The sequence below is a fragment of the Hyla sarda genome, chromosome 1 (assembly GCF_029499605.1).
Source record: "Hyla sarda isolate aHylSar1 chromosome 1, aHylSar1.hap1, whole genome shotgun sequence".
Taxonomy (NCBI): Eukaryota; Metazoa; Chordata; class Amphibia; order Anura; family Hylidae; genus Hyla; species Hyla sarda.
In genome coordinates, this window is record NC_079189.1 from 387118680 (window position 1) to 387141970 (window position 23291).

The 23291-nt window shown below is 43.8% G+C and overlaps 1 protein-coding gene across 1 annotated transcript; it reads left to right on the forward strand.

Moving 5' to 3' along the window:
• Positions 1-370: 370 nt before the first annotated feature.
• On the forward strand, positions 371-21741 carry LOC130362613 (uncharacterized). Its single transcript, XM_056567447.1, has 3 exons — positions 371-485; positions 12763-12964; positions 20743-21741. Exons 2-3 carry the CDS (start codon positions 12947-12949, stop codon positions 21739-21741), a joined length of 1017 nt encoding a protein of 338 aa, XP_056423422.1. The 5' UTR covers positions 371-485; positions 12763-12946.
• The last annotated feature ends 1550 nt before the right edge of the window (positions 21742-23291 follow it).

Here is a 23291-nt window from a genome sequence, read left to right on the forward strand (position 1 = left end):
GGTGGGACAGAGAAGCTCCTGCTCCTGCTGTAATAGGGAAAGCGATAGCTAGGTTGCTGCTAGGCAGTGGCGTTGCGACCCGGGTGCGGGGGGTGCGGAGCGCACCGGGTGACACCAGCCTGGAGGGGTGACACCACGGCCGGCAGCACCCCCCCCCACATCTGCACACCGTCACTCAACTCAGCCGGTATTTGCAGCATCCCCAGACAGAAGAGGCTTCTTTCATGACCTGCAGGCTGCCGCACTCCAGTTTCAGCCCCCGACACAATCCTATCCCCCAGCCCCAGGAAGCTGCTTCTTTAAGACCTGCAATGCTTTCTGGGAACAGAAGTGCCGTGTGCACGTCTGCTCCCTCCCCCGACGTGTCCCTGCCTCATGTGCTCCGCGTCTGCATGGGTGATAAATTCCTCCCCAACCCCCGGACATTCCTGGACCTGGAGCCGCCCGGGGAGAGGAGAAAGTAAAGACAAGAGACTGGTGAACTGGTGAGAGCTCTCTGCAAAACTGTGTATTTAATGCAGTGTTTCCCAACCAGGGTGCCTCCAGCTGTTGCAAAACTATTACTCCCAGCATGCCCAGACAGCCTTTGGCTGTCAGGGCATGCTGGGAGTTGTAGTTTTGCAACAGCTGGAAGCACCCTGGTTGGGAAACACTGATTTAATGTTTGAATGTAACAGGGAGAAAGGGGGTGCTGAGAGGCTCTGGGGGGTGCCATTGCCAGGAGGATGATCCTCCTTATGTATGATGGGGGTGCTACTGATGAATGATGGGGGTGCTGCACCCCCATCATCCATCAAGCAGGATCATCCTCCTGTGAGTAGCACCCCCATCATCCATCAGCAGGATCATCCTCCTGTGAGTAGCACCCCCATCATCCATCAGCAGGATCATCCTCCTGTGAGTAGCACCCCCATCATCCATCAGCAGGATCACCCTTCTGGATGATGGGGGGTGCCTCTGGCAGGAGGATGATCCTCCTTATGTATTATGAGGGTGCTACTGATGAATTATGGGGGTGCTGCACCCCCATCATCCATCAGCAGATCATCCTCCGGGATGATGGGGGTGCTACTGGCAGGAGGATTCTCCTGCAGATGTAGCACCCCCATCATCCTGGCCGTAGCACCCTCATCATCCATTGGGAGGATCATCCTTCTGCCAGTAGCACCCCCACCATCCTGGATGATGGGGGTGCCACTGGCAGGAGGATGATCCTCCTTATGTATGATGAGGGTGCATAAGGAAAGACTATAGAGAAGTCACCTGTAGTCACTGATATTATTGTGTATTTTCCTCATTATGTCCCATCAGAGCTGTAGTCACTTGTAAGTTCTGCAGTTGTGATGAGTAAAACTACAACTCCCAGCCAGGGCCGGTGCAAGGATTTCTGCCTACACAAGCGAAGCTCCATTTCGGGAATCTCGGTGGGCCGCAGCAATAAAACCAGAGAGGGTGGAGTGGTAGCAGTGGCATCTGCTGTGCGGCGGCGGGGCGCACAGGTGGGGGTCTTAGTATAAAAAAAAGTCTTAATTTTTCCGCCCCCATCAGCTGCGAGTCCATGCGCCCTCAAGCGGATGCATGGTTTGCCTTATGACAGCACCGGGCCTGCTCCCAGCATAACCTCACCACTGCTTAGGTCATGCTGGGAGCTGTAGTTTTAATTGGTGAAACCTTTTTTAGCGCTTTCCCATTCTTTGGTAATTGGTATATTTGATTATTCCCTTACGTCCTAACCAGTAGCACAGATGGGGTATTCCACCCCCCGCGAACTGGTAGGACAGATGGAAGTTTTATTGAACCTAATTAAACAATCAGTAAAGACACACCCACAACACCCTGTATAAGTAAGAGGGTCATCCTCTGCTCCATTGTGTTTTTTTCTGTCCTCCCGGACAGTGGGACAGATGGTGACCCCCTTACTCCTGTTATATGAGTAGGAGGGTTTTTTTTTCTTACTTGCAAATTTGGGCATAGTTTGCGCCCATCTGCTTCTATTCCTCGGAGCCGCGACTCCAATCGCGGCCCTGGCCGGAAGTGAGTCAGCGGCATCTGACGTCACTTCCTGTTTCTCTCTTCGCTCCCGGCTCGGTTTTTTGCGCCGTTTTTTGCTAATAATGCGGCGAAACCGAGCGAGGAGCCTCTTTCCATAACCCTCTAACTAATAGGGTTCCTTTTTTTCCTGTTTTTCTCCTGTTTTTTAAGACAGGATTTCTTTATATCTGTAACTCCGCCTTGTGGGCGGAGTCTTGTTTTGGCGCCAGCCAGGAGGATATTTAAACTCCCCCTAGGCTGTCATTCAGCCTCCTAGAGCGCAGAGCTGTTGGTACTTCCACAGTCCTGTCTTTTTGAGTCTAGTAGTGCATACTTGCGGATACTACTGTTTCCCTATCTCTATATCTTACCTAGTCTCTTGCTGAGAACTTTGGGTATTTTAAATTATTTTTTAGCTAGCCGCAATTTTTTTCTTGCCGCTACATTATCTAATCCTCCTCTCATATTTATCTAGATATGTCGACCGAGGGCTCAGGGGATCGTGAAGGCTTGGCAAAAAGATCCGCCAAGCGCAAGCACCTCTCTTGCCATGAAAAGGGCAGCATGGTGGCTCAGTGGTTAGCACTGCTGCTTTGCAGTGGTGGGGACTTGGGTTCAGATCCCACTAAGGACAACAATAAATAATGTGTTGTTTTAAAAAAAAAAAAAAAAAAAAAAAGAAAGACTGCAATACTCCCCTTGAGGATGAATTTTCCAGGTGCCCTCCTTGTAGGGCTAAGTCTCTACCTTCCCACCAGACTGAACCTACAGTCCAAGATATGTATGTGTGGGTCTCCTCTAACATGTCGGCTATGCAAGCCTCTATTGAGGAGCTGAAAAACGTTGTCTCTCAGAAACGCGCCAGACCTTCTTCACCTCCCAGAATGGAGACGTCTGTGGATCAGGAGAGAGAAGATTCCAAGTCCTCCTCTTCGGATGAGGAGGTCACTGCATCCTATTTCTTTCCGCTGGGAAAGACCCAGCATCTTCTGAGATCCATCCGGTCGGGGGACCAGGATGTTGATCCCGGGGAAGCCTCTACCTCCACCTCTAAGGGACCTAGGGTCTTTAAAGCGGATGATACCCTTCTGTCCGTGCTTAGAACGGAATGGAAAAAAACAGAAAAGGGTCCGGTCTTAACTAAAAGATTTAAGACCATGTTTCCTATACAGGAATCTCAGCTTTCCTCCTGGGGCCCTGTCCCTAAGGTTGACATGGCAGTTGCCAAACTGTCCAAGAGGACAGTGGTCCCTGCTGAGGATGGGTCTTCCTTGCAGGATCCAATGGATCGGAAGGCTGACTGTGCCATGAGGCGCTCCTACTCCACTGCTTCTGCGTCTTCATCAGTGGCGATAGCTTGCTCTGAGGTAGCAAACTTTTTGAAGACCCGCCTTTCTAACATCCAGTCGGATTTGGACCAGGGGGTTCCTAGAGATGAAATTCTTTCATCCTTCAAGACGTCCAATCTGGCCATTGATTTTTTGTGCGATGCTTCCACCCAGCATCTTAAATTGGCCTCCAAGTCTATGGCCCTGGCTTCCGCTGGACGACGTCCTCTGTGGTTAAAACCTTGGAAGGTTGACAACTCTTCCAAGAACACCTTATGTGCTATGCCTTACGAACCCGGCATTCTTTTCGGAGCTGAGCTGGACCGCATTATGGAGGGACTTTCTGACAAGAAAGGCAAGTCCCTTCCTTATTCCTCCCTTCGTGGTCGAGGGCGGCGTTCTGGGGGCGGATCAGCCCCCCAGCCTAAGCCTCAGAGAGACTGGGGTAATCAATGCCGGGGCGGAAAACGCTCCCGTGGCCCCAAAGACAACAGAAAGCTCTGACTGCGGGCTTCTACGAAGCTCTGGGTTCCTTGCCGAGGTGACCTTTCCAGTTTCCTATCCTGCCCCCCAGATTCCAGTTGGTGGTCGTCTTCACCATTTTTCAAGCGCCTGGTCCCTCCACATTCAGGACCCTTGGGTCCTGAGATTAATCTCGGATGGTTATTCGATAGACCTCAAATCAATTCCCCCATCCAATTATGTGGAGACAAGAGTTCTTTCACCAATCAAACAGGGGGCGCTAGAAACCTACATTCTGGAATACATCCAGAAGAATGCCTTAGAGGAAGTTCCTCTTGCAGAGCGGGGGTCAGGAATTTATTCTCCAGTCTTCCTAGTTCCCAAGGTAACAGGAGACTGGCGGATGATTATAGATCTGAGATATCTCAATCAGTATGTAAAGCACAAACGCTTTCGTATGGAAACCATTCAATCTGTGGTCAACCTCATCTCGCCAGGGGATTACCTGGCTACTCTGGATCTAAAGGATGCTTACCTTCATATTCCTATTCATCCGGTATCCAGAAAGTATCTAAGGATCGCAGTTCAGGTAGGGGGAGTTCTAAAACACCTCCAGTTTGTAGCCCTCCCGTTTGGAATTTCTTCGGCCCCACACACATTTACCAAAGTGGTGGTAGCGGTAGTTGCTGCTCTAAGGCTCCAGGGGCTCAGCATCGTTCCCTACCTAGACGATTGGCTCCTCAGAGCTCCTTCTTCTGCGATCCTGTCCCAACATCTGCAACTAGCAGTATCCTTCCTTCACCAGTTAGGGTGGATAGTCAATTGGGCCAAATCCAATTTCCTCCCAACGACCTCAGTGAGGTTCCTCGGCTTCATAGTCGACTCAATCTCCATGACACTTTACCTCTCTCACGAGAGGAAATCTCGGGTTCAGGAATCGGCCCTTTTACTCTACCCTGGAGAGTTTCCATTCGCACTCTCATGCGGATGTTGGGACTTATGTCCGCTACCGTGGATGCGGTTCCTTGGGCTCTTTGGCATCTAAGCCCTCTTCAATCAGAGGTGCTCGCCACTTGGAATCTCAGGCCCTCGGGCCTAAACAAGTGCCACTCCCTGTCTTATCGAGTCCGGTCCTCTCTCAGATGGTGGTCTCACCTCGAGGACGGCAAGTCAATGATCCAACCCCCTTGGATCATACTTACTACCGACGCGTCCCTTGTAGGTTGGGGAGCGCATCTCTTGGATCTGTTAGTGCGGGGATCTTGGTCTCCACAGGAGAGAGGGTTAACCTCCAATCTCCTCGAGATTCGAGCCATCAGATTAGCACTCCTCCACTTTGCTTCTCTTCTTCAAGGGAAAGCAGTAAAGATCCAATCCGACAGCATGACGGCTGTATTGTACATCAGCAAGCAGGGAGGCACTCGATCACAAAGCCTCCTCAGAGAGGTGGGTCTGATCTTGGATTGGGCAGAGAGGAACCTAACCCACCTGTCGGCAGTTCACATTCGGGGATCTCTCAATGTGATCGCCGACCGCCTGAGCAGAGGACTTTCAACTGGAGAATGGTCTCTCCATCCAGAGATGTTCAAACAAATAACACTCAGGTGGGGTATGCCAGAAATAGATCTTATGGCAACAAGGTTCAACACCAAAGTGGTGAGATTTTGTTCCCTGTACAGGGAAGACAACCCAGTAGCAATCGATGCTCTCTCAATCCCATGGAGGTTCAGGCTGGCCTACATCTTCCCTCCAATTTCCTTGATCCCAAGGGTATTGATGAAAATCAGGCAGGACCAAGCCTCTGTCATAGCCATAATTCCATTTTGGCCCAAGAGAGCTTGGTTTACCCAACTCTTGCAAATGAGTCGGGGACAATTCTGGAGGCTTCCCCCAGAGCAAGCACTAGTGTCGGGGGACACTCACAGCTGCCCAAATCTTCAAATGTTCAACCTGACAGCCTGGAGGTTGACCAGTCCCTTCCATATCTAGAAGGGCTTTCTAGTGCGGTCTTGAATACCCTCTCGCATTCCAGAGCGGAGTCCACTAACAGAGCCTATAAAAGAATTTGGGCAACTTTTCAGTCTTGGTGCTCCAAGAAACAACTACCTGGACAGAATCCAGCTGTTGCCACAATCCTCAACTTTCTCCAGGAGGGATTAGACAAGAATCTATCTCCTTCCACACTCAGAGTTCAGGTATCAGCCATCTCTGCCTTCCTCAATAAACCATTGTCTCAAGACCCACTAGTCAAAATATTCTTGAGGGGATCCTCAAGGTTAAAACCTACAATTATACAACCTGTCCCAGCATGGGACTTATCGATGGTGCTCAAGGGGTTAGCATCTCCCCCCTTTGAGCCCTTGGAGGAGGTGGACATGAAGTTTGTTACCATTAAAATAACTTTTTTATTGGCAATCACTTCAGCCAAAAGGATTGGGGAACTTCAAGCGCTCTCGGCACTTGAACCATATACTAAATTTTTGCCGGATCGAGTGTTACTCAGATTCATGCCATCCTTTATACCTAAAGTTCCATCATTCCAAAATATTAATCAAGTTATATCCCTGCCAGTATTTTCTCCTCCTCCATCCTCCAATGAAGATAGTGCTCTTCATTGCCTAGATATCTCGAGATGTCTCCAGATCTATATAAGAAGATCTTTGGAGTTTCGGAAGGATGAAAATCTGCTAATTCTCTTTTCAGGACCCAAGAGAGGTCTTAAAGCTTCAAAGCCCTCCATCAGTAGATGGGTAAAAGATGCCATTCGTATTGCCATGGTATCCCAAGGTAAGGAGCCTCCTGAGTTTGTAAAAGCTCATTCCACCAGGTCTGTATCTACCTCCTTTGCGGAAAGGAGTCTTGTTCCCTTGGAACATATATGCAAAGCTGCTTCCTGGAGTTCACTCTCCACATTTATCACCCACTACAGACTTGACAGTAGATTGGCCGATTTCTCCTCATTTGGACGGACAGTATTATCTGCCGTCAGGCATGAGAGCCCTCCCTCATAGGGTTTCTGCTTGCCATTTCCCCATCTGTGCTACTGGTTAGGACGTAAGGGAATCGTTAATTTCTAACGATAATTTGTTTTCCCTTAGTCCTAACAGTAGCACAACTTTCCCTCCCTAGTTAAGTTATTTTCTTCTATTATTTGCCTTTAGTTCTTCTTGTTACTACACAATGGAGCAGAGGATGACCCTCTTACTTATACAGGGTGTTGTGGGTGTGTCTTTACTGATTGTTTAATTAGGTTCAATAAAACTTCCATCTGTCCTACCAGTTCGCGGGGGGTGGAATACCCCATCTGTGCTACTGTTAGGACTAAGGGAAAACAAATTATCGTTAGAAATTAACGATTATACTGGAATTTTTCACACTGCTCTACATCAGTGGCGCCTGTCACAACAGGCTAAAAACTTACTGGGGGGGGAGTAGGTATGGGGTGACACCATTTTATATTGCATCGGGTGACACCAACCTTAGCAACGCCACTGCTGCTAGGTGGTGTAATCAGGGTCCACTTTACTCCTAAAGCACTAGTCTAACATCTGCTTTAAGGACAGCACCCAAAAAAGCCCTTTTTAGGGCTCAAATATCAGTCTGTGTGTCTTGCAACAGCTGGAGGCACCCTGGTTGGGAGAGAACCGCTGGTTAAAAGGGGTACTCCGGTGTAAAACTTAATTTCCTTCAAGCAACTAACTACAGTATTAAAAGGGCTATAAGTTCAGTCTGTGTGTCTTGCAACTGCTGGAGGCACCCTGGTTGGGGACCTCTGCTTAAAAGGGGAACTCCGCTTGCAATCTTTTTTGCTCATTGTCACACTAGTGCAAATCACATTTGGTGTGACAGTTGTTTAAAGAAAAAAAGAAAAATACCTTTTTTGGATGTGAAATAAAACCAGTGCTGCCTAAAGGGGGGCTCTAACTATGTGCTGCCTAAAGGGTGCTCTATGTGCTGCCTAAAGGGAGGTTCTAACTATGTGCTGCCTAATATGGGAGAATCTATGTGCTGTCTAAAGGGGGGCTCTATGTGCTGCCTAAAGGGGGGCTCTAACTATGTACTGCCTAACATGGGGGAATCTATGTGCTGCCTAAAGGGGGGATCTAACTATGTGATGCCTAAAGGGGGGATCTAACTATGTGATGCCTAAAGGGGGGCTCTATCTATGTGCTGCCTAACATGGCGGAATCTATGTGCTGCCGAAAGGGGGGATCTAACTATGTGATGCCTAAAGGGGGGATCTATGTGCTGCCTAAAGGGGGCTCTATGTGCTGCCTAAAGGGAGGCTCTAGCGTTGTGCTGCCTAAAGGGGGGCTCTAACTGTATGCTGCCTAATATGGGGGAATCTATGTGCTGCCTAAAGGGGGGTTCTAACTATGTGATGCCCAAAGGGGGGCTCTATGTGCTGCCTAAAGGGGGCTAAAACACGTTATTCCAAAGAATTTAGGAATAATAGGTAATTTATGCCCTTTATGGATTAAAACCAGACTCTGCATCAACTATGTAATTTTCCATGGGAGTTTTGCCATGGTTCCCCCACCAGCATGCCACAGTCCAGGTGTTAGTCCCCTTGAAACTACTTTTAAATCACTATTGTAGCCAGAAAGAGTCCCTGTGGGATTTAAAATTTGCCTGACCATTAAAGTCAATGGCGGTTCGCCTGATTCGCGAACATTTGCGGAAGTTCGCGTTCGCCGTTCGCGAACCGAAAATTTTATGTTCGCGACATCACTACAAATATGTACTTATTTTTACTTCATCACAAAATAAATGCCGGCATTGTATAGGTCTGAGACTGAAACACACAATACATTAGTGTTGAGCGGCATAGGCCATATTCGAATTCGCGAATATTCGCGAATATATGGACGAATATTCGTCATATATTCGCGAATATTCGCACATTCTCGTTTTATTTTCGCATATGCGAATATTCGCGTATGCGAAAATTAACATATGTGAAAATTAGCAAGTACAAAATTAACATACGCGAATATTCGCATATGCGAAAATTAGCATATGCTAATTTTCACATATGCGAATTTTCGCACGCCAGTCTCACACAGTAGTATTACAGCCTTCTTTACACCACACAAGCTGGAAGCAGAGAGGGGTGATCACTGTGATGTGTACTGTGAAGAAAAAAAAAAAAAAAAAAATACGAATATTCGTAATTACGAATATATAGCGCTATATTCGCGAAATTCGCGAATTCGCGAATATGCGATATTCGCGAATAATATTCGAATTGCGAATATTCGCGAGCAACACTACAATACATGAACCCCAAGAAAGAGAAACCAGTCACTGAGAACATACCAGAAATTACAAACTTTATTATTGCATGTACATAAAACACAAATAAAAAGTAGAGACAGAAGATGCAGCACGAGAACAACATTAACAGAAGAAAGGTGCTCAACTGCACTGCATAAAAAGAGTAGAAAGTCACAGTAACACAAAACCGAACACACATCCTGGCTAGTAAGAAGGACTGAGCAACTGCCCCAATAAGCAGGGTGTACAGCATATTATATACAAAAAGCAGAATACAGACTTCCTCTGCCGGTTGTGTAAGCAATACCGCCAATAATTTTGGGCTGTTGCTGGCAGAGTGTCTACTTAACCCCTTAAGGACCAAGCCCATTTTCACCTTAAAGGGGTACTCTGGCGCTAAGCTGCTGGGGACCCCCGTGATCTTGCATGCAGTACCCGGTACTGCAGTATGTTTGCTCCGGGTCTGATTACTGGCGATCACGGGAGCCGGAGCATTGTGACGTCACGGCCCCACCCCTGTGTGATGTCACGCAAGCTTATGGGATGGGTATATCCCTTTGGATAGGGAATAAGATGTCTTAGCGCCGGAGTACCCCTTTAAGGACCAGAGCGTTTTTTGTACATCTGACCACTGTCACTTTAAGCATTAATAACTCTGGGATGCTTTCACTTTTGAATTTGATTCCAAGATTTTTTTTTCGTGACATATTCTACTTTAGCATAGTGGCAAATTTTTGCCAATACTTGCATCATTTCTTGGTGAAAAATGCAAAAATGTCATGAAAAATGTGAACATTTTGCATTTTTCAAACTTTGAAGCTCTCTGCTTGTAAGGAAAATTGATATACCAAATAACTTATATATTGATACACATATACAATATGTCTACTTTATGTTTGCATCATAATGTTGACATGTTTTTACTTTTGAAATACATTAGAGGGCTTCAAAGTTCAGCAGCAATTTTTCAATTTTTCACAACATTTTCAAAATCGGAATTTTTCAGGGACCAGTTCAGTTTTGAAGTGGATTTGAATGGCCTTCATATTAAAAAATACCCCATAAATTACCCCATTATAAAAACTGCACCCCTCAAAGTATTCAAAATGACATTCAGAAATTGTGTTACCCTTAAGATGTTTCACAGGAATTGCAGCAAAGTGAAGGAGAAAATTCTAAATCTTCATTTATTACACTTGCATGTTCTTGTAGACCAAGTTTTTGAATTTTTACAAGGGATAAAAGGAGTGAAATTCCCCCAAAATGCGTAACTTAATTTCTCTCGAGTAAGAAAATACCTCATATGTGTATGTCAAGTGTTCGGAGGGCGCAGTAGAGGGCTCAGAAGGGAAGGAGCGACAATGGGATTTTTGAGAGTGAGTTATTCTAAAATGGTTTTTGGGGGGCATGTAACATTTAGGAAGCCCCTATGGTGCCAGAACAGCATACTATTTTGGAAACTACATCCCTCAAGGAACATAACAAGGGGTACACTGAGCCTTAACACCCCCTGGCGTTCAACGACTTTTCGTTAAATTTAGATGTGTAAATGATTTTTTTTTTTACTTAAATGCCAATTTTCCCCCAAATTTAACATTTTCATAAGGGGTAATAGGAGTAAATGCCCACCAAAATGTGTAACCCCCATCTCTTATGAGTATGGAAATGTCCCATGTGTAGATGTCAAGTGCACTACGGGCGCACTACAATGCTCAGAAGAGAAGGAGTCACATTTGGCTTTTGGAAAGCAAATTTTTCTGAAATGGTTTTTGAGGAGCATGTCACATTTAGGAAACCCCTATGGTACCAGAACAGCAAAAAAAAACAAAAAAAACATGTGGCATACTATTTTGGAAACTACACCCCTCAAGGAACGTAACAAGGGATATAGTGAGCCTTAACACCCACAGGTGTTTGACGACTTTTCATTAAAGTTGGATGTGTAAATGTGTTTTTATTTTTTTCACTAAAATGCTGGTTTTCTCCCAAATTTTAAGTTTTTTCAAGGGGTTATAGAAGAGATGGGGTTACAAATTTTGTGGGGCATTTTCTCCTACGTATGGAAATACCCCATGTGTAGACGTCAAGTGCACTGCGGGCACACTACAATGCTCAGAAGAGAAGGAGATACATTTGTCTTTTGAAAAGCAAATTTTGCTGAAATGTTTTTTTTTTTTGGGGGGGGGGGGGGGGGCATGTCACATTTAGGAAGCCCCCACGATGCCAGAACAGCAAAAAAAAAAAAAAAACATGGTATACTATTTTGGAAACTACACCCCTCACAGAATGTAACAATTGGTGCAGTGAGCATGTACACCCCACTGACGTTTGACAGACTTTTGGAACAGTTTGAAAAATTTAATTTTTCATTTTCATGGACAACTGTTCCAAAAATCTGTCAGAGACCAGTGGGGCATAAATGCTCACTGTACCCCTTATTACATTATGTGAAGGGTGTAGTTTTCAAAATGGGGTCACATGTGGGGGTGGGTCTGCTGTTCTTGCACCATGGGGGCTTTATAAGGGGTGGTAGGGGACTGTGTAGGGGTATGTGTATATGTAGTGTTTTTTACTTTTTATTTTGTGGTAGTGTAGTGTAGTGTAATGTTTTTAGGGTACATTCACAAAGGCGGGGGTCTACAGCGTGTTTTCCGCTGGGAGTTTAAGCTGCAGTGGAAAATTTGCTGCATCTCAAACTTGCAGCGAGGAACTCGCTGTAAACCCCAACCCGTGTGAATTTACCCTGTACATTCACATGGGGGTGGGGCCAAACCTCCAGCTTTTGCAAAACTACAACTCCCAGCATGCCCTTAGGCTGTCCATGCATGCTGGGGGCAGACTGGTTGCAAAAAACTGAGAGTTTGTTACTTAACTGCCTCCAGCTGTAGCAAATCTACAACTCCCAGCATGTACGGTCTGTCAATGCATGCTAGGAGTTGTAGTTTGCAACAGCTGGGGGCACACTGGTGGTGAAACACTAAGTTAGGTAACAAACTCTCAGTGTTTCGCAACCAGTGTGCCTTCAGCTGTAGCAAAACTACAACTCTCAGCATGCACTGTCAGCCGAAGGGCATGCTGAGCATTGTAATTTTGCAACAGCTGGAGGCACACTACTACAACTCCCAGCATGCCTTTGGCTGTCTGTCCCAGCATGCCCAGAAAGCCAAAGGGCATGCTGGGAGTTGCAGTTGTGCCTTCAGCTGTTGCGAAACTACAACTCCCAGCATGCTCTTTGGCTGTGCATGCTGAGAGTTGTTGCTAGGCAACAGCAGAAGGCAAACAGTGCTTACCTCCTGCTGTTAGATTCCTCCGCCGGGACCATCGCTGCTGGGGACCACCGCCACTCGGGACCCTGGGTAAGCCTCCCCACACCCCCCACCGATGATCACCCCCTCCCTCCACTGCCGATGCCCCGCCGATGCTGCCCAGCAGGACTGGTGATTGGTCGGCCAGTCTGGCCGACTAATCACGCCGATCTTGAGGTGGCACTGCTGGGCAAGGGGGATTGGTGCTGACTCGGACTGCACCAATCAACCTTTTTTTCCGGGTCCCTGGGTTACTGGTGATCCGATTGAACCGGAATCGCCGCAAATCACCGCTAATTGCACTAAATACACAATTTGTTTAATATGTATTCTGTTTGACTGTCTGTTCTCTTCTACAGGTTCTTCAAACATCACTAGACTGATTTGAAGTGGGCCACTACCTAGAGAGGGAGAGTACCGGTGGACCTCACCCACAGCACACCCCTGTTCCCCACACCTCACAACACCACTCAGTATTTAGTGCCGAGGAAAGGTCACAGGTGTATTAAAACGAAAAGTCCTCTAGAGGTTGTCCTTCTCCTTATGTCCCCTACAATGCAGGTAGATGATTTATGATTATTATGCTGTTTAGTTTACATACTCTTGTATTCTAAATATATTAAATAGAAATAATGCAGTGCTAGTTATCTACCGTATATACTCGAGTATAAGCCGACCCGAATATAAGCCGAGGCCCCTAATTTTACCCTAAAAACCCAGGAAAAGTTATTGACTCGACTATAAGCTTAGGGTGGGAAATACAACATCCCCCCATGTAATCATCCAGACCCTCGTCATCATCCAGATCCCCATCATCATCCCCCCCCTTCATCATAACCGCCTGTCAATCCCTTCATCAGTGGTCTTCATCAGTGCTGGGTGTTGTAGTTTTGAAACCTTTGGAGGTCCGCAGGTTGAAGACCACTGCGGCCTTCGTCATCATCCAGCCCCTTCCCCCCCTTTTATTTTGTACTTACCTCCACTCGGCGGGAAGTTAGGGTGAGCTGGTCCGGGCCATCTATGCTGCAGGGACCGTCCGGTGGGGATGGTTAGTAGTTGCGGGCTGTCCATTTTCACCGGGGGGGGGCTCTTCTCCGCGCTTTGGGCCCGGACTAGTGACGTTGCCTTGACGATGACGCACAGGGACGTTGCGCATGAACGTCCCTGTGCGTCGTCGTCAAGGCAACGTCACTACTCTAGGGCTGGGCCCGAAGCGCAGAGAAGAGGGCTCCCCGGTGAAAATGGACAGCCCGCAATGACTAATCCTCCCTACCGATGGTCCCTGCAGCATAGATGGCCCGGACAAGCTCACCCTAACTTCCCGCCGAGGGGAGGTGAGTTTAGAACAAAAGGGGGGGGGGTGGCTGGATGATGACGAAGGCCGCAGTGGTCTTCAACCTGTGGACCTCCAGAGGTTTCAAAACTACAACACCCACCATGCCCGGACAGCCGATGGCTGTCTGGGCTTGCTGGGAGTTGTAGTTTTGCAACATCTGGAGGTCCACAGGTTGAAGACCACTGATGAAGGGATTTACAGGTGGAGAGTTCACTCGAGTATTTTTCGTGCTGAAAAACTCGGCTTATACTCGAGTATATACGGTAATCCTTGTGTAAATGGTGCCAGCAGCCAAGTCCCATTCAAGGTTCCCCCAGATACATGTACAGTGGTGTAACACTCCAGTTGATTTGAAAAAATTTTTTTCCACTTTAAAGGGGTACTTCGGTGGAAAACTATTTTTTTTTTTCAAAACAACTGGTGCTAGAAAGTTAAACAGATTTGTAAAATACTTGCTATATAAATTCACTAGCGCTGGATGGGTTTGGATATGATCTGTGGCTGGACTGCTGCTAAGCCAATAGATGTGCTCCCCTGTTGATGCACACCAATATATAGTGTATATGACAAAAGTATTATTGAATTGGCAAGCGCTGTATCAGACACATTACAATTATGACTATATTGTTGAAACTGACCTGTATAAGCAGTAGGAGGGGGGAGAGGTCCTGATGATACAGATGGAACTGTGGGCGGTATGAGGGAGAGTTCTCAAGATGGCTAAGATGAAGACAAAAATAGCTTAATTGTTTGAAGTGGTATGTGTATCAATGGGATTGGGCTGTGTCAATATTGCGTGATGTACCTGTAGAGGATCAATCACGCTGGTACATGCAGTATATGATAGAGATATGCAGATTCAGATATCCGAACGGCTGGTATAGTAGACTCAAGGAATGATATTCCTGTGGTGTAGAATGAGTTAATCAATCTGTATCTAGTGCAAGAAACTATTATTAATTTTAGCAATATTGCTCCTATTAGTACCTGTTAGGGAGCTGTATTACTGTATCACAGGTCCGTATGGATATTGTAGTGGAGAGTGCTTTGTGCTGTGTATCTGCGTGGGCTCTCCCTGAGGGTGCTCCAGAGGTTGAGAGTGCGTATTAAGGATCCTTTTCTACAGTTCAACTCTGTAACATAGGCAATATAATGATGTCACTACCTAGTTCCAATGCAAATAATCTTTCAGGCTGATGGATGTCCGTAGTGCATATAGATACTTTCATGAATGACTGCTTACTGTTATAGCACTGAGTAGAGTACCTGGTGTGTCTCCGGCAGGTGTCAGCTGCGCAATGATCGCTGTTGAGAGCTCTCAATGAGGGTGCTCCGGGGATTGTTAGAGGGTGTTGAATTGGAATCCTTTCCGGGAGTGGTTGTTGGTAATCCGGTTTGATGGAAGGAGCGTTTGGTGGCAGTGGAAATGCGCCCCTCAGGGAGAGCCCACGCAGATACACAGTACAAAGCACTCTCCACTACAATATTCATACGGACCTGTGATACAGTAATACAGCTCCCTAACAGGTACTAATAGGAGCAATATTGCTAAAATTAATAATAGTTTCTTGAACTAGATACAGATTGATTAATTCATTCGACACCACAGGAATATCATTCCTTCAGTCTACTATACCAGCTGTTCGGACATCTGAATCTGCATATCTCTATCATATACTGCACGTACCAGCGTGATTGATCCTCTACAGGTACATCATGCAATATTGACACAGCCCAATCCCATTGATACACATACCACTTCAAACAATTAAGCTATTTTTGTCTTCATTTTAGCCATCTTGAGAACTTTCCCTCATACCGCCCACAGTTCCATCTGTATCATCAGGACCTCTCCCCCCTCCTACTGCTTATACAGGTCAGTTTCAACAATATAGTCATAATTGTAATGTGTCTGATACAGCGCTTGCCAATTCAATAATAGATTTGTAAAATACTTCTATTAAAAAATCTTAATCCTTTAAGTACTTATCAGCTGCTATATGCTCCAGAGGAAGTTGTGTAGTTCTGTCCAGTCTGATCACAGTGCTCTCTGCTGACACCTCTGTCCATGTCTATAGTGTATACAGAAGACAAGATAACCTTACCTTCCTTACCTTAGTGATGATGTCATTAGGGTGCGGAGCTACAGAAGGAAGGCAGAGTGGTAAGTATAAGGCTCTCTTCACATTGTACGTTTTGTATAATGTGAACAGACCCTTCTGCGAGTGTCTTCCCAGACAGGGAGACTCCAGCTGTTGCTAAACTACAACTCCTAGCATGCCCAGACAACCAAAGGCTGTCTGGGAATGCTGGGAGTTGTAGTTTTTCACCAATTGGAGGCTCTCTGTTTGGGAAGACATTACATTTTGGGTGCTTACCCCAGCTAATTTTTTGTGTTTCATTTTTCTTCTCGTTTTAGATCTGTGTATGCAAAGGATTGCAGCGGATTCTGTACAAATAGAAATATCGCAGCGGGTGTCATTTCTGACACCCGGTGCTATCTGTCTCTTAATGCAGGTACTACAGCTCCCAGCATGAGATAGAGTGTGCTCCATGTTGGAAGCAGTAGTACCTGCAGCTAAGGACAGATCACATCAGATGTCACTCCTGACACCCGCTGCGATCCTCCTGTATAATGTATAGATGCGGCCGACCGCTCTTCTATGGTCCCCTGCACTGCCGTTTATATACCTATTCATATTTCCTGCAGAGAGTTGTGATTGGCTGGAACCATCTGGCCAATCACAGCTCTCTGTGGGAAATATGAATCTGTGATGTGAAGAACTTTACATCGCAGAACATAGTGCAGGATCGCGGAGAAGAGTAGCCCTGCTGTGGCTTCTATACATTATATAAGAGGATCGCAATGGGTTTCAGAATTGGCACCCGGGCTGATCTGACTATTAGTACAGGTACTACTACTCCCATCATGGAACAGTCTGTCCCATACTAGGAGTAGTAGTGCTACTTAAAAAATGTAAAAAGTAAAGAAAAAAAAGTAAAACACACACACACTTTATTAAACACATTTTTAAAATACATTACTAATAAAAAGTTTAACAAAATAAATTAAAAATATATATATTATTTTTACATTTAAATGGCCCCTTTCTACATTATTAATATTGTTGGCAACATTTTTAGGTCCCTGCCCGCCCACATAAATTGATCCCTGTTTAAAAATTTATAAAAATGTTGTTATAAAAAATATAAATTTTGTTAAATACAATTTTTTTCCATCACTACTGTATTTATTTTTATTTTTTTTATGGTACCCTACGAAATTTTAATAAAAAGGTATCTCCAACCCTTTTTTGGATGGCTACAGTCCAAAAAAAGAATAAAAACCGCTTGCAAAAACACCAAAGTTAAAACCCACATGGCGTTTTTCTCTGGGCTTTTTCACTACCATGGGGAAGCATTCATTCATGGGCAACTTTACTAGTGAGAAATCCATTAATGCTGCCACATGGAGCTTATCCCCTTTAAGGACAGACCCAATTTTTACCTCAATGACAGGCTCTTTTTTTAAATTTGACATGTGTCTCTTTAAATGGTAATAACTTTAGAATGCTTTTTCTGAGCGGAGTGATTCTGAGATTGTTTTTTCGTGATGTATTGTACTTTATAGTGGTGCATTTTTGTTGACACATGAAGCATCGTTTGTTAAAAACTCACAAATATTGTGAAAAAGTGGAAAATTTTGGGTGTTTTTTCATTTATTATTTCTTTCATGGTGTTCCCTGTTCGATAAAAGTGATGTTATATTTATTCTGTGGATCGGTACGATTATGGCGATACCCATTTGAAAAATGCAAAATTCGACAACTTTAATACAGATGGCGGAATAAAAATAATTAAAAGGTAGCATGCATCGCAAAAATGATACCAATAAAAAGTACATGCTATACTTTTTATTGGTATCATTTTAGCGATACATGCTACCTTTTAATCATTTTTATTCTGCCATCTGTATTAACATTGGCGAATTTTGCGTTTTTTTGTGGTTTTTTTTTTTACGGCGTTCTCCGTGCAGGATAATTTACATTATAGATTTATATTACACATCATTATGCGCGTGGCAATACCTAATATGTATATGATTTGTAGTTTATTTTATTTTTTTTAATGATAAAACAGGGCTTTTATTGGGAAATGGGCTTTGTTTTTTGTTTTTTTAATTCATACTTTTAGTGACAAACCTTTTTATTTTTTAACTTTTTACAGGATATACTATGCTTCAATACATTTGTACTGCATCACAGTATAGCCTGATTGGCTGCACACAGTACAGCGTGTGCGATCCAGCCTGGATCTCACAGGCTTCTGTAGCAGACAGACTGGTGGTCTTCGTCTGACCTCCTGCTGCCATAGCAACCAACGGTGACCTGCAATTTTGTTGCGGCGCTGCCCTTGGTGAACAGGAGGGGCTCCCTCCCTCTGTCACAGGTGATCAGTGCTGCGGTCAGATTGAAGGGGTTAACTGTTAGGACAGCTGTGGCGGGTGCCCGGCGATATGCAATTGCTGACCCCAACCTTCAATCACCACCCGCACGCTCGCGGCACCGTGATTGGGAATGGACGTATATATATGTCCATTTGCGTTAAATGGGCACTGTCAGATACAAAAACTTTTGATATGTTGTAAGGCATGCAAAACCAATAGGTTTTGCAATTGCTTTCATTAGAACTTTTTCAGTATTTCATACTGAAAAAGCCAGTCAAACAACTTCCCCCCCCCCCCCTGCCTGCTTGGACACATACTAGTCCTGCTTTGTCCATGCGTCATCACCTATGTCATGGACACACTTCCTTGATTGACATTTTTGAGCGCAGGGCTCACAGCTGGAGGAATAATCCTCCCACTGTCTGCTTGTGTTCCTCTACTGTCAGTGAGGACAAGCTGGGAGTTGTAGTTTTGCTAATGCTAGGGGAGATGTGAGCAGACAGCATACTGAGGGAGGGGGCAGAGACCTGCACAGTGAGTCCACGCCCCCTCCCTTTGAGAGGAATTCAGACTAGTGAGCTAAATTAAAAGTGTAATAAAAAATAAATAAAGGTGCTAGACACATAAAAATTAGATGTGCATGGTCAGGATTAGGTACTGAGTAATATATATATATATATATATATATATAATGTTTTTTGTTAGATCTGACGGGTACGCTTTAACTCATGGGCACAATGGAAGTACATACGTCCATTTGCGGCAAGGGGTTAAAGGGGTTTTCTGCTGGAAAACATTATTATAATTTTTTTTTTAATCAACTGGTGCCAGAAATTTGAACAGATTTGTAAATTACTTCTATTTAGCCCCTTGGGGATGGAGGGTTTTTCCGTTTTTGCACTTTTGTTTTTTCCTCCTTACCTTTAAAAATCAGTCCATTTCAATTTTGCACCTAAAAATCCATATAATGAATGGCTTATTTTTTGTGCCACCAATTCTTCTTTGTAATGAAATCAGTCATTTTACCCAAAAATCTATGGTGAAACGAAAAAAAAAAATCATTGTGCCACAAAATTGAAGAAAAAACGCCATTTTGTAAATTTTGGGGGCTTCTGTTTTTACGCAGTAAATTTTTCCGGTCGAAATGACACCTTATCATTATTATGATCATATGATTAAAATGATATCCTACTAATATAGGTTTAATCTTGCCGGAATCATAACTACATGCAGGAAAATTTATACATTTAAAATTGGCATCTTCTGACCCCTATAACTTTTTTTTATTTTTCCACATACGGGGTGGAATTTTTGGGCTGGTACCATTTTTGTATTGAGAAGACTTTTTGATCGCTTTTTATTCATATTTTCATGATATAAAAAGTGACCAAAAAGGCGCTATTTTGGACTTTGGGATTTTTTTTGCGCGCACACCATTGACCGTGCGGTTTAATTAACTATGTATTTTTATAATTTGGACATTTCCGCATGCGGCAATATCACATATGTTTATTTGAATTTTTATTTACACTGTTTTTTTTTTTTTATAGGAAAAGGGGGGTGATTCAAACTTTTATTAGGGAAGGTTTAAATGATCTGTATTTACTTTTTTTTTTCACTTCTTTTTTGCAATGTTATAGCTCCCATAGGGGTCTATAGCACTGCACACACTGATCTTTTACATTGAACAATGGTTTCTCATGGGAAACCATTGATCAATGATTCTGCCGCTTGACTGCTCATGCCTAGATCTCAGGCACTGAGCAGTCATTCAGCGATCAGACTACAGGAGGCAAGGTAAGGGACCCTCCTGCTGTCCTAGAGCTGTTCTGGATGCCACGATTTCACCGCGATGATCCCAAATAGCCTCCTGAGCTAACCGGCAACATTTTACTTTCACTTTAGACGCAGCGTTAAACTTTGAATGCCACATCAGTGCCGCGCGCTATGAGCCACGGGTCCTGGCCGTTGCTAGGTGCCTGGCCTGACCCGCTATGATGTGGGACCATGGCGTGGCCTTGCGTTATAGACAGGGAGTGGGCGGAGGGCGTACATGTACGCCCTCCATCCCCAACAGGTTAAAAATCTTAATTCTTCCAGTACTTATCAGTTTCTGTATGCTCCACAGGAAGAATATTTTCTTTTTGAATTACCTTTCTGTCTGACCACAGTGCTCTCTGCTGACACCTCTGTCCATTTTAGGAACTCTCCAGAGTAGAAGCAAATCCCCATAGCAAACCTGTCCTGCTCTGGATTGCTTCTTTCATTTTAGAAAAGGCCTCTGATAAATGAAAGAAGCGATTGGTTGCTACAGGTAACTTAGCAACTTTTCCTCTGGACAGGTTTTGAGCAATCTCCCCTTATATGCTTTAAGAACATGTATATTTTTCAGTTTTATTCAAAAAGATTGGACATTGAAAATAAAAAAAAATAATTTAGGCTTCTGTTAAAAAGCATATGACCTGAACATTCTTGTATGTAAAAGAAATAACAATTATTTTAATAAAGTCAAGATCAAATTGAATCACAAATGATGTATATTTTTCTGTTTTTCAGATGTTACCAGGTATTGGTTTTGTTCTCCTGGTCCTACCATGTGTTTTATCAAGAGACATTTTTATAACAACCAGTGGTGGGGTTTGCACATCGCCATGTTCTAATAATGGTGATCAATTTTACTGGTACTGGCAAAAGGGCTATAAAGGTAGCTGGAACTACTGTTCTACATCAGATCAATGGGATTACCAAGGTAATCCATGTCAGTCACCCTGTAAATCTGATGGTTCCAGCTATACATGGTGCAAAATTTACAAGAGTTGGAGCTACTGTGGATATATCACAGAAGTGTTTGAGACACATTATACAAGATATGAACAGGCGTGTGTAACTGACTGTGATAAACGTGGTGACTATTTTCTATGTACAGATTCTCTAAATAGGTATGACTATTGTTCTCCATCCTTTGATGTGACTATGAAAGGAGAGCCATGTCGTAAAGATCACCTTTGTGGTTCCTATGGGAAATCTTATTTTTGGTGTTACACAGATGAATCTAATAACTGGGGTTACTGTGGAAAAATAACTGGTGATTGTAAAAACACTTATCATTTTTCACATCGAAAAAAACGTGAAACTGAAGAGGAGGTCTGCAGAGTTGAAGACCATGGAAACAGACGCGTGACAGTTCTTATAGCATATCAAGAATCCAGATTTCGTCAACCAAATCGAAATCAATTTATGGAGGCTTCCCATGTTATCAACATGATAACTGCCAGTACTGTCTTTACTTCTAGCGCTGGCACAATGTTTACCTATAATTCTGTAAGACTTGATATGCAAGGTACTTTTATGCATGAAGGTGTGAGGTATGTTAACCTGCAAGTACAATTAAATGGTCAAAGACAAGGCCAATCAAGTGTTTGCCAAGCATGTTTCCCTTTAGATTTGGATGTTAGCCGTTATTTTAGATATATAAGAAGGGCCCTACAAACTAGCTTGCGGGGTGTTTACCATGGAGATCCAGTGAGAGTTTTTATATTCATTGAAGATATTTAAAAATTATTTGTAGAACGAGACATAAACTTCTGCTTCTGAGACTTTGTCACAATATTTGACAGTAAACCAGTGCTGACACAGAGGCTTTGTAATCATGTGCAAAATCAATTATAGAAGCTAGAAATTGTGTGTTTACTCTTCCAGTTTTTGGTTAACAGCTCATTATAACCAAGTATAAGCATAATTATTAAAGGGTTAATCACCTCATTAATGTAATATAAATCACTGAACTTTATGTATAACATTACATAACCAAAAACTCAAACAATACTGACTCCTCATTCCAGTAATTCAGTGTGTGCATAAAACAGCTGTTATGTTACTAAGTGAATAATAAAACATCAGCCACACCAAGTGAGGGTCCGGTATACTATTAGATGATTCTAGAACAAAGACAGAGAGTTTCTTGGGAGCCACCTTGTACACACTGCCTTTGTGAAAGTATCTTATTGTCAGTATATCCAGATATACAATGGCCCTAATTTACTAAGAGTGGAGTGTAGGTTTCTTTGTGGGTTTAATTCCCTACAATTTGTTCCACGTTTTCCCTATATTTAGCACTTTTCATACACATGCTCTGATCTGTCGGGTTTCCTCAGCTCAAATCCACCACATTTGGCCACGCCCTCTTCCTCGACGACCATGCCCCTTTTTCTCAATAAAATGGAGAGTTAGTAATTTTTTTTTTTTTTTCAATCCTGGTGCAGACACAATTTCTGGTGCAATGCGCCAAAATCTTGCGCACAACCCGACAAAACATGTCGGGTTTGCAATAGTAAATGAGGGACACTATGTCAGGCCCCTATAACCAAGATGGTTGCCATTAGCACATTAATTGCCAATGGGCTATCTTCATTATTGGTGCCAGTGAACACTAGTGTTGCTCACGAATATTCGCAATTCGAATATTATTTGCGAATATCGCATATTCGCGAATTCGCGAATTTCGCGAATATAGCGCTATATATTCGTAATTACGAATATTCGTTTTTTTTTTGTTTTTTTTTTCACAGTACACATCACAGTGATCACCCCTCTCTGCTTCCAGGTTGTGTGGTGTAAAGAAGGCTGTAATACTACTGTGTGAGACTGGCGTGCAAAAATTCGCATATACGAAAATTAGCATATGCTAATTTTCGCATATGCGAATTTCCACATATGTTAATTTTCGCATATGTAAACTTTCGCATACGCGGAAATAAAACGAGGATATAACGAATATGCGAATATTCGCGAATATATGACGAATATTCGTCCATATATTCGCGAATATTCGCGAATTCGAATATGGCCTATGCCGCTCAACACTAGTGAACACAGCTGGCACACTGGCATTTTTGCACTGGTATGCCACTGAGTATATACATAGTGTCCGCTTTTGGGAGATGTCCCCTATTGGAAAAAAAAAAAAGGCTCAAAAACTTTTCTAAATGTTTGAATACTTTACAGTACTCACTCCAGAGAGTAATTACCTGTAAAACATGATACAAAGCAGAATTATAGTAGAATCTCCCAGTGCTGTTTAATCACCCCTTATCACCCCCTGTACC